Below are 12,819 nucleotides of genomic sequence, written 5' to 3'. Positions count from 1 at the left end.
CAATTTGTGTGCTCTTGAAGAATAGTTTTCTAGTCTTTCTGAAGGTCTTTCAAAGTTTTTATTTTGACATTAGCCTGCTTTTTCATTCATTTTCAGTCCTTTTTGTTCACTGAAGCCTCATCAGAAATGGTCTCAGTGGAAGGGTGGCTGTCAAGAAACCATTCTGAAGAAAGGGAAACATGGAGGAGAGACTGTCAGATTATACAAGAAATAGACTGAAACTCAGTTGCAACAGGTCTCTTAGAGTGATTAATCCAAATGTGAAATTTGTGGTTCAAGACATCTTTGATGTGTTAGGATAGCGAGGGACAACACTGAGTGTCTTCGGCCATCTATATGGCATGGTGGGGGTTCTGTCTAATTAACAGCTTCATTTTTCAGCTTGATAATGATCCCAAATACTGCCAGTGCTGTAAAAGCATATCAGCATAGAAAAACACACACTGGTTCGCAGTCAAACACAATGGTCTCTGCAGAGCTTGCAGTGTGGGCTCTACTTGACAGAGAGCAGAACAAAAAGACTTTCTTCTTTGAATGTCCTTTAAGAAGCTTGGAGACCTATATCTGAAGGCTACTTAAAGAAATGACAAGAAAGCTGCCCAAGAGAGCTCAGACTGTGTTGAAGAATGGAAGCGATCATACCAAATACTGATTTTCAATCTCTGCACCTAGTTTGTATTTTCCAAATATATAAAGAAATTAGTGGTGGCTCAGGACTTTTGCACAGCACTGTACATGCCTAAATGCAATGAGTTGCAGTTATCCGACTCGGTAACAGGTATGCCTAATGAAAGTTTTTGCATTTTATTTATTTATTTGCTTTTTTCATTAAGTTCCATTCTTAATTTTTTCACATAATAACTCTAAAAGTGCCCTCTAGGTAAACGTTTGCCTGTTTTGAAATGAACACAGATTCATTCTGAGCTACTGTAATAACACCGGCCAAGGGAGATGGTGTTGGGCAAGTGAAGTAGTAGTGGCAGCGGTCTAAATTTAGTCGCCCTCTGCTTGTGAACTAAATACCAATGACAACAGACAAACTGACACCCACCCACTCATTCAGTCACTTACAGGCTGCAGCCCCCACTTGCTGCCCTCCCCAACACAAGCCTCAGTAACGGGGAGCGTGAGCACCCACACGGGTCACACTACCCGGTCTGACCTCACCTTTCTTTCCCCGAGGAGACAGGCACAACTTGAGACAACCCCCTGAGGGTCCTTCAGGACAGGTAAGCCATCGCTTGGGCTTCTCCACAGGTGTGCTGTCCATGTCTAACGTGACACTTGCACTTTTAATCAAGCATGACTCTCTCTGCCACCTACACTTAGTCCCTCTGTATTTTACTGTTGGTGTAATAGCTTGCTTTTATATTTATTTATTTGATGAACACATACATGAGAATGTATGTCTTTTTTCTGTATTAATTTAAAGATATATATGGGATATGTCCTGATTTATTTAAAGCAAATGTACCTAAAATGCAAAGCTATAAATAGCATATATATATCTACACAACAGCAAGGATAAGTTTCTGACGTACTGGAGGTAAAGCATTTTGCAACCTTGTCTGTTATCTGCAATGACAAAATAACTGATTTCTAAGTGATGGTAATTTGAGGACTTGCTGTGAAATGCTCGTTGGTTCTTTGAGAAATTGTTCTTTGCTTTGTGAAAAGCATTTTGGATTCTAATAAAACACTTGTGTTCTCCGACACCTTGGTGTAAACTTTCCGATTTGCTCTCTAATCTGCTGTCTCACATGTTCGATGTGACAACACCGTGCTCTGCATCCCTGTCCTTTCAGCCCACTTGGGTAATTTCAAACATATCGATTCCGAGACGCCCCTGACACTGCTGGTTGCCATATCTGAAGAGCATGTGCTTGGCGTTTAACAGCCCAAGGTTATTTAAAGGGATGTGCTAACTTTGCCCTTTTCACTGCCTTGATAAATCCTATCTGCTTCGGTGGGATTTTGTGCGTGTTGTGGGTGTTTGATGACTAACACGTAGCTGCCTTGCTTTTGTCTTTGGTTGTACATTTGAACAGATTGTACTGATGTGCACTGTCTCCTGTGACTTTTTGCCTCACCCCAATCTCCCCAATGGCAGCCATGTCACAGTTCTCCACCATGACAACCAGAGAGAGGAAAATGCAGGCAGCAGCAATCTGCAGGGAGGTTCAAGCCCAAGAAGGTAGCTGTATCATTTCCTCTTCACTTGCATGTTTTCCTGAGCCCTCTGACCTCCCACATTCTGTTCTAGCCTTCTTCATTAAACATGTAAACAAAGACAAGGAGTTAACAACACCATAAGTTACAGTACAGTTAGTCTTACTGTCAAATTCTCCAAAATTTACTTTATAAAAGGCATGAGCCCATCATTTTCTAGCAAAACAGTTGCCAACCTTCCCCTCTACAATCCTATAAATAAGCAAATGACTACTTTTATAGCTCATAGTAACTAATCCTTTGTCGTTCTCCTTTGAACACGCTATTTCAGGGCGTGGACAACTGTGCGCCTTGGGGATGGGGAGGGTCTGAAGGCTACTGACAGCTGAAAGATATTCTGGCAAATTATGTGTCTCACGCTTGAATATAGGCCGATGACATCTCCATGATCAGCATGCAGTAGCTAGCATGCGGAGCAAACCACAAAACAAGCACTGAACATGAGCTGATTACGAGGGAAGATAATTCCTCGTTCATCATACTGGCAGGAATGCTAAGTCAGCAGCCATGTACAGGATTTTTTTTTTTGTGCAGTGAGTTTTTTTTTCCTGTATGGATTTAATTTGATTCAGCATAGGTGGGAGTATACGAACCATGAAAATAAATTTGTCTTGTCAGAAGTCTGATTCTAGCACTGAATAAACACGAGTTCTTTAGTCTCTTGTTTTGTTTCCTTCTGTTCAGATATAGAAATGGATCTGGGAAAGAAAATGAGTGTGCCTAAGGACATTATGCTGGAGGAGCTGTCTTTCGCCTCCAACCGGGGCTCCCGTCTCTTCAAAATGCGTCAGAGACGATCAGAAAAATACACTTTTGAGAGCATCCAGAACCAAAACAACACACAGCTCAATGTAAGAAGAACTGTGGTCTAAATTATTATCTTAAAGAAATGTTTAGATATTGAAAAAGTCTTCTTTTTCAACAATAGGTCCCAAAACCTAGTCCTTGTTCATGTTTGCGTATGAACTACAGTTAAAGCTGCAGGCAGTAGCAGGCTAACTTATCAGGAAGATTTGCTAGCCAGTTACCTTGACTCTCTCAAAAGATAAAAACTAATTAAATCAAACTAACTAACTAATCAGACGAACCAATTACCCTAATCTAACCAACTAAGCTAATCAACCCAACGCAACCCAAACAAACAATCAATCAACCCAACTAAACCAAACAAGCTTACCAACCAAACTAATCAAATTAACCAACACAACCAACCCAACAATCAACCCAAAAGAAAATCTATGTCCTCTAAAACTTTATAATCCACATTTCATATCTTCTTTGTTTGAACCAGACCAGTTTAAGATAAATAAATAAAGTTTATTTATCGATCACTGCAACATAACAGCATAACGTAGCTGTTAACTGATACTTTGCCTTTAAAGCATTAATGTAGCCACTGTAGCTCACATCAAAGAATAGTGTCAGTCAGATATTTTAATTAAAAAGGCCCCAGAAAGGATCAAGATCACAAACACACTTTTGAGGTCCAGTTCAGCCACTAAGATTAACTACAATGAAATCTAAAGATGGCTACCGGCCTGGTGCTGCCCGGTTACTAAAAGCAGGCCATGCTTTTAATCATGCAGAACTTAAACTTTTAATACAAACCCAAGCTGTCTTTTGTAATAGGTTGGAGACATGTTCATCTCTGGTCTAAAGCTGAGCATTTACATACTGGAGTCTATGGGGATTCAGTCACTTTTGGAGGCAGTTCTTGGCATCTCTATCGGTCAATTCTTTAGCACCCAAGGTTGCAATCTTTAAATCTTTTAACCTCCTAACTCCCGATAAGACATCAAATAAGCAGATAATCTCGTTAAACTGCACAACTAATCATTGAAATGCACATAAATGTATGATAATTTGTAGGGATAAAGATTAAGAGGGTACCGTAAGAATTTCACATTGCTAGAGTGCATATTTTTCATGCCCAATTATCCCTTTCCTAATACATCTTGTTTCACCAAAACATGAAAAACATTCCACCTTACATCCTGACAAAGTATATGTGGGAAAGATTAAGCACTTCGAGTGTTTATATTGCTTGTGCCACAAACACAGGGCAGCGTGTCTGTAGCACAAGTCGTGCAGTTGGTCATAAGTGGTTTTATTAATGTTCCTTTGTGTATGGATGGGCAACACGCCAAGTTAGCATTTTCTTTTCTCAGCGGTATCATTCGCTGATCTGGTCACACAAAGAAGTTCATGTCTCACAGCGCACAGCAACATCAAGTTAAGCCAGGTTTCTCTCTGTTATATCTAATTAATTAGGATCCCTAGTTATGTCCTCTTTAATTTAGTTGTGTGGTTCCCTTGTGTACTTTTCAATGCCCCCTTGAAGTCCACAGATAAAATAATTATTATGCTCAAGAGAAGTTTTTCCCCTCATCTTTGAAGTATGAAGGACTTAGATATCTCGGTTTGTTTATTGCTCTGGGCAATAGAAGGATTTTGTTTCAAGTTGTCAACATTTCCTGAGGAAATCCTCGAGTAAATCATCATAAATATCTTTCAGAGGGGATGAAAAGCCGGGTGCTGGGGCTGCAGTACATTTCATCTCAGTCCAGAGAATAGTATTTCAAATGTAGAGGGCAAATGGACAGACAACTGGACAAACAGATAGCTCCTTTGTTTAAGGAAAACGCGGAAAATTGAAAATCTGTTACATGCTTATCATGTGATATCGCTGCATTGAAGATACAACTGATTTACTGTTTAGATTTATGACTTCTAAACTGAGGAAAATTTGATATGCATGTCATGGTTATCCATTTGTATGTCATATTAACCTCAAAGATGGCAAGATGTTTGCTGCTTGTTTGTCCTGTTACCAAGTAACCACGCAAATGCTGTCAAAAATGTTCCAAAAAGCTACCGTGTGAAATGTTGATATGAATTGTCAGGAATCCACTGATTGATAAATGGTTTCAAACCTTTTTTGTGGGCCCGACTGAACTCTTTGATCTTTCTTGTAGAGCACTGCCATCTTCCAAACTGAGACTGGGAATACCACTGACAGCCACAGCGGCCAGAACAACGTAGGTGTTGACCAGCCACCGAAAGTGACATGTGACACAACAACTATTGAAATGGTGCCAGATCCCACCAGTATTGCCCCGGGTAGGTAAAGCTGTGTGATACAGTGCACTGAAATTTTTTTCCAAGGACTCAAAATCATACAGCAGTGATATACTACTGACTTATATTCAGCTGTTCCTATCCATTTAACCTGTTTGCTTTAATTGTGTTGTACTAAACTTTGGTCTTTCTGCTGTATGATGAATGCTAAGTACAGCTCCCAGCGGAGTGACTGCGCGCATGTGCTCTGCACAAAGTACTAGATGTGCCGTGTTTTGATATGGATTCAACTGTTTCTCATTGTTTGTACTCAAGCAGGCTTTGATCGTGTAGGAAAACAATTTTCTTCTTTGCCTGGAATCTGCTGGCCTTGGGCTAAATATGATTACACATTTCTGTTCTCCCTCTCTGAGCCTGACTCCTTTATTTATTTTTATATATTCAACCCACTCCCTTCTCTCATGTCTACTCCTTTTATTCAACTGTCCTTATTGCAATCAGCTCTTACCATCATTCTAAAATTCGTTGAGTTTTACTCACGGAAACCGTTTCCTGTTTGGCTCTTGTGCTGCTGATACCATCAGCTGTGCACTCACATCCTCCCTCATGTCTTAATTTTGCTCAGCTGACACAAAACCATGATTTAAGGATGACCGTGTTGACACTAGGGTGGGGTGCTATTTGTGGACCAGACACAGACCCCAGAGTATGTGAATGAAGTCAGTCCAACTGTAGCAGAAATCAGGCCAAAGTGCATCAGGTATCAAATGGGAATTATGTTTAAAATAGCCCACTCATCCACTTACTGTAGGGGTGCATGCCAGGCAATAGTCATATACAGTAAGCCCATTTCAACAGTTAAACACCGGAAACTTCACAAAAAGTTATTTTTGTGCCATTTTTCAACAATGGCACAAGGAATAAGCAAACGTGCCTTTAGTTATCAGGCCACTTGGACACTAATTAAGCCAATTGCTGTCTTTTTCACATTTCCTTTTTGGTTTAGTTCCTTCTTTTATCCCTGCATGAAGCTGGGGTGTAATCGTCCTTTCCCACGAAAGTATCAGCTTAGCCAAACGTCCAACCACAGGAATAATATCCCATGGCCTCAGAAACATTTTTACACAGTGTTTTGTCATAGATTATTCCCCCCCTACCAAAAAAAAATCTGTAAACTTCCCCACAGGTCTGTTTGGTTTCTCCTGCTTCCTCCTCAGGGCAAAACATAAACTCAGGAAGGGGGAATTGTTCATTGTGAGGGGTTAGGACGTGACACAGCGGCCCGTGTTATGTAACGCCAAGCTTGCAAGCCCCCCTGAGTGAAGCGCCGGGTTTGAAGGATAGTACTTTCGATTGGACTCTCCCGTCAACACACACAGCGTATGTGGGGAGACATACATGCAGGCATGCATCCACACACCCACACACATAAACACGGGGAAGCTGTGCCTTTATTCTGTTTGGCTGTGAACTTTAACGAGAAAAAAAGGAGCTAAAGAAGAAAGACAGGACACTTAGACTGCTGTTAAATTAGGTACACATTTTTTAAATGTGTACCATAATTTTTTAAAAATGTCACTTTCCTTTAGTCTGACCTGACCTGATCTCTTTGTTCTTTTGCATTACATGCAGTCAAACTAAAAGAAAAACCAAAATCAGTTAAAAGTTTAACAGTTACAGATGGTGGAAAGGGGAAATGTTTTTTCACTTCTGAACTCAAGTTTTCTTCAGATCTGCGATGAAAGTGAAGGATCTGCTTTCTTTGGACAGCACGTTCGCTGGTGGCTGTTGAAGAAAGTATTTTGAACTGACTCTCACTAAGTTCTGGTTAGCGAACCGTGTGGAAAAAGCCAACGCCTGGTCTTTATTTGACATAGAAAAACAGAAAAGCCCCACATGCCTTCACTGCCAGTGTTGTATAATTTATCCAGGGTATGGAGGTCCTTTGAAAGACATCCCTCCGGAGAAGTTCAACAGTACAGCTGTGCCAAAGTCCTACCACTCACCCTGGGAGCAGGCCATTATCAATGACCCTGCCTTGGCTGACACTCTCATCACCCGCATGCCAGAGCTGGCACCTCGACAAGACCTGCCGGGGTACAAAAGCTTCAACAGGTAATGCCCAAGTAGGTCAGATGTGTCAAATATAAGGCCCGAGGGCCAGAATCATCCCATCAAAGACTCCAATCCGGCCCACAAAATGGCTCAGGAAAATGTGAAAGAGGGCATATATTTTGGACTTTTAAATGAAGTTTTACAGATTTTCCTACTGATAAAGGCCTCACCCATGGCCATTCATAGTAGATCAAAATAATCAAGTAAAAGATAGCCCTGAGATTAAATGCATAGTTAAACTTCTTTGCACAAACAGCAAGGGCAGCTTCACTGGTCCGGCCCACTTGAATCAAAGCAGACCTGATGTGGCCCAAAATGTAAAATAAGTCTGACATCCCTGAAACAGGTGAACAAATGGAAACATAAATGGAAATTAGGAGTTAACAGTGAAGCTATAACAATAAAACCTTTAAATATATAACTGTTGAGGGTGTGTTTGACTATTTATGAATGTAAATTGTATCCATTCAAAAGTCTAACAATTTCTCTCTCTGAATTATACATTCTTGCTTTAATATAACATGAATGCAAGTGCTGAGTGAGCAAAGAAAATACTGTCCTTCACCTCATTCGTAGCACAGTGTTTCTCACACTCAGCAACTGTATCTTAGAAATGTCCCCAGGTCAATGTCTTTGCTTGGCTTTAATTAATTGCATCACTTCAAATGTCACTTCAAGTTTCTCTCATTAGCACATGTTGTCTGCTGTTAACACCGTGGCTTTGTCATCTCCAGGGTGGCAACCCCTTTTGGTGGTTTCAGCAAAGCACCCAGGCCTGCTCCTGTCAAGACCCTTCAGGTAGAAATCCTCCCAGAGCTCCCGGAGCTCCAAGGGGACACCTCGGTAATTCGACCCTCCTTCAACAGATCTGCTCTGGGGTGGGTGTCTACGGGTGGTCCAGTCCCCCTCCCTAATGTTTCTGTCGAGAATGCGCTCATCCCTGAGTCAGAAGACCTTTGAACCCATGTTGAAGTCACACAGAGATGCTGTCTACTTAGTTGCTTAACCTGAGGTTGTTGTTTGTGGAGTGATGCTGGAGTCAGAACAGAGCATCCTGTTGGGTGTTGCTGGTTCAAGTTAGCGTGTATGTAGCACCCTTTGGTTTTTCCAGTGATGTTAACAGTTGCTCTGCAGGGAATAATTTAAAAAAAAAACACTGTACATTAGACAGACACACTACTGAAAACTGTTGTATATTGATTTTCATAAACAGATTTTATCTCACGTTTTTGCTCAATAAAGTGGCGTACAATGATCAAAAATCCAATCAGAATTTTTGATTTTCCTTTTAATTGGTTTAAAAAGAATTGCAAGTTTCTGTCAAAGGGAAAAATTGCACATTTCTGTTTTGGGAAAGGAAACAGAATGCAATATGTATGTGTGCGATACGGGTTGGTATGAGCTAGCTTCAGTGAAGGATGGTGCATTTTTGTGCCATAGTCCTATGCAAATTTCTCAGTTATCATAGTGTGTGAGAGGCCAGAGATCCATGTGAGCCAGTGTAACGTGCCTCAAGGTTACACTGCCTGACAAATCAAATCTGCTTCAGTGATATGAGCGACTTGACTGATGTGTCTCTCACCTTTTGGCTATGCCAAGCAGAAGAAGGATTGACGTTTGATAAGCTGTGGCCGCTGTCTTTCTGTTTACTACCACAACAGCCTATTTTGGAAGGCACCTCAGCTACAAGAAGCTTAAGCAGCCAGATTTATTCCAAATACCATACATGTTGCATTTGGGGTGAATGGATATTGTGCAGTTATCTTATGGTTATTCAGAGAGATAAATAATAAAATAAAATAAAATAGAAATTAAAGAAATTATTGGAATTTTGTTCATTTATACTCATGTATCATCTCTTCATACAATATTTTTTGCTTAAAGCAGCTAGTATAGTAGCATACTGTCAGGCTAACTTTTAGCTAGTATGCTAACTTTGTACTAAGTGTTTCTATTAATGTGTTTTAAATTATATCTTTCGGCACTTTGTCACTAGTAGCATGTCACAAAAACAAACAGCTGATTCCCATTTCTTTAGTTGAATCTATTTAAAAAATGATAGTTTGACTGACAGTTTAGCAGGCACAAAATACTTTTTTCACCAACAATGTGATTCCTGATGAGCTATTGACCAAAATCCTGAGATAGCTGTCAATGGTGTGCAGTGTGTCCTTACAAAATTTGAGGAAACTTGATGGAAGACAAAAGAACTATTGGCAGAACTGAAAGGCTATCTACAGAAGATAAACAGTATCTGTAAAAAATGTGCTTTAAAAAATGGAAAAAAAAAAATCAGCAAAGACCTGACATAGGACCTGAGAGATCCCTCACCTCGTCAGAAATGGGCTCAGTGGAAGGGTGACTGTCAAGAAGCCATTCTTAACGAATGGAAAAAGGAAGAAAAGGCGAAGGTATGCCAAATTACACAAATCAAATCAACCTGGTACCAGTAGTAAAATGAATATTACATGGCCATGCTCTATCCTTGGTGATGTCAAAGAGATACACTGAAACATATTGATAAGATTAAAAAAACTATGGAGGATAGATGTTGTTTATATGCAAAAAATAGGTATATAAATGAGACATTGCTTACATGAAATTAAAATGAAAGGATGCTTTCATATCGAACTGTAGGCACATAAAGGCTAAAAGCAGATCATATTAGCACATTGCTAGGTGGTTGTCAGGCAGTGTGAATGTGCCAAACTATATCAAGCAAAATTCAACTTTCATGGATACAAATTAGGTGAAAGAATGATAAGATGCTTTTATAAATTGTCATATGTGCATAATTGCCAAAAAAAATTATCATTTTAGCCTGTTGCCAGATGGTTGTTAGGTAACATGATTCTTTCATAATATCTGATATAGATCACTCTTAAGTAGCCTCTGATGTACCTGTGTTTGAAGTTACATAAATTGAATTGAATTTACATAAATTTTAAATTTACATTTTCATTTACATAACCAGAGTTTCTATGTTTGACATACTTACACAGCATACTTTGATAACCTATATTTCATGAAAGTAACATTGCATTTTATTGCGTTAAATACTTCAATAGCCTTTTTTTACTTTGGCGAAATTATGACTATTTTTTCTTTTTTCTGTTTTTTCAATATCTTATTCTTTTATGTAAATAGTAAATAGTAATTTTCCCGTTAATGAACTTTTGCTTGGTCTTGTGATGTGTGTATATTTTACAACTCAAGCCCAACTGATCAAAATATGAGTGGGAAATACCAAACAGACAATACTAAACGATACTGAACGGTCAGGAGGTTTAACAGCTAAAAGGTCTCAGTTATGACAGATCACATCTTAGTGTAGGTTGGCTACAACTGTCAATCACTGTGACAAGGTGTCATTTTGATTTCAGGTAAGTTGATTGTCTTGAATTAACTTTCAGTTAAGTTTATCAAGGCAAATCATCCTTTGATAAAGATAACTTGCTTTGCTATATAATGAAACCTTGACTATTTGCAACACTGCTGCATGCTTAGCTGCTGATTTCTGTTAAAGTGGTTCTGTTCCTGCTGCCAAAAATGAAATAAGAAATGCCTGTCAGATATTTTGCAGCCATGTGACTCAGGCCAGTGTAGGCGTTCCTTGTCGCTGTTGGAGAGCCTTTGGTATGTGCAGCTTTGGCTGCCACTCCCTTTTTTTGTCCTACTGAATTCCTCTAACCAGTCTCTTCAGGAAAACTGTTTGTACAGCACACCGCCTAGCATCCAACACTTCCAATAGTCCAGCCAAGCACCACAGCGGATATCGAGCAGTGTTTATCAGCACCAGGCACAAACTCACTTTGAACTTTGAATGTAGCCATTATCAAAATGCAGCACTGGAAATATTATTGGCAGAGACCCTAGCTGGGGGTTAGGGAAGCCAGACGATTCGATTATTTGTGTCAAACTGCAACCGGTCTCCCCTGAGGCACATTTGCCTTGACATGAAATAGAACAGTAGGTACAGGCTAGAGCTACAGTTTGCCCGGGATAGTGGATTGTCCCAAACTAAAAGGTTGGATCTAGGTTCAGCATTGGACTCTTATGGAGTCTTTGAACAGGAGATTAAACTTATAATCTCTTTGCTCTTTTACAGTTGTGGTCAGAAGTTTACATACACTCATCTTGGGCATGGATGTCATAGTAATTTGGAGCTGTTATTAATTTAAAACTAATCTTTTTCTACGGTGTAATGATTTTACAGAATACATCTTTGTGACTGCGTGTACAAGTATACATAGCGACTCCAATATACACTTCCATGTGCAGTTTTTGAAAGTGCTGATTTTGGAGAAGGAGCTTCTTCCTTGGCCTCTCAGTCCATGATGATGTAAAACTGGCTTCACTGTGGACAGTGACGCTGGTGTTTCAGCAGTTTCCGGTTCATGGCAGGCTTGAGCCTTGGTGGTTTTCTGGGTTGTTCCTGAACATCCTAATAGACTTGTAGTCAAGCCGCCTAAACCAAGACCAAGATAATACCAAGACCAGAGGGTATCAAGACCAAGACAAGACCAAGACAGACCATGTCAAGACCAAGACAAAGTTGAGACGAGACGAAGACCGAGACAGAGACAAAAAAGTCTTTAAACTGCAGCCAGATGCTGCTTCGTTTACGGGTGTCAGGCATATTTATGTGTTTTTGCGATGCACTCGCACAGCCCTCCTCACCGCTGTCTACTGTCTCACTCACTTACTGAGAGGACAGAGGCACGCTCCACTTGACTGTCGCGTCTCTCACCCTCTCTGTTTTTCACATAATGATATTATCCTATATCCTCGCATGTGATTGGCCACAATATGGAGGGATTGGAGCATAGCTGAGCCACTGTGTGAGAGCTGAGCAGCGAAAGGAAATTAAGTGAGCAGCCGGCTCTCGCTCAATGGGAGGCGACTCTTCTGATTCACTACAAAGCACTCTCTAAGCACGGCTCTTAGAGCTGATGCTTTTGCGCATGACACATTATCGAACGTTACGTTGTGTGTCATGGATACTGTTGACTCCAAATCTCCCGACCACTATGTCGATCTGAGACAGCAAGACCGAGACAGCGAGATCAAGACAAGACCGAGGGATCCGAGACCAAGACAAGACCAAGACCAAAGTCCGTCAAGACCAAGACACGACCAAGACCAAAGTCCGTCGAGACCAAGACAAGACCAAGACCACGTAAAAGTGGTCTAGAAGTCTCGAGACCAAGACCGGTTTCGAGACATCCAACTCTACATCCTAACCAATTTCCTCTCAAGTGAGGACGACAGTTTGGGTCTTCTTCCATAGCTGGTCTGAGTGGTGACACATCCAAATAATTTGTACTTACAAACAACTGTTTGATCCGGAAATCTGCAGTTGTTTAGAAATGTGGATTCCAGGACTCCAGATTCCAT

General features: G+C 40.4%; 1 protein-coding gene across 2 annotated transcripts; it reads left to right on the top strand.

Annotated features, from left to right (window-relative positions):
• Positions 1 to 19: 19 nt before the first annotated feature.
• On the top strand, positions 20 to 9,175 carry LOC134624905 (myozenin-2-like). Of its 2 annotated transcripts, XM_063470049.1 has the most exons (6): positions 20 to 1,229; positions 2,111 to 2,194; positions 2,914 to 3,080; positions 5,205 to 5,349; positions 7,239 to 7,422; positions 8,157 to 9,175. In XM_063470049.1, the coding sequence occupies exons 2-6, from the start codon at positions 2,113 to 2,115 to the stop codon at positions 8,380 to 8,382; spliced, it is 804 nt and encodes a 267-aa protein (XP_063326119.1). In that variant the 5' UTR covers positions 20 to 1,229; positions 2,111 to 2,112; the 3' UTR covers positions 8,383 to 9,175. The 2 variants fall into 2 exon arrangements, with proteins under 2 accessions (XP_063326119.1, XP_063326118.1); XM_063470048.1 differs by having other exon boundaries at positions 20 to 2,194.
• Positions 9,176 to 12,819: the final 3,644 nt, after the last annotated feature.

Source organism: Pelmatolapia mariae, linkage group LG3_W (genome assembly GCF_036321145.2).
Source record: "Pelmatolapia mariae isolate MD_Pm_ZW linkage group LG3_W, Pm_UMD_F_2, whole genome shotgun sequence".
Lineage (NCBI taxonomy): Eukaryota > Metazoa > Chordata > Actinopteri > Cichliformes > Cichlidae > Pelmatolapia > Pelmatolapia mariae.
The sequence above is the reverse complement of the archived record's forward strand: the minus strand, read 5'-3'. Positions and strand labels throughout refer to the sequence as shown.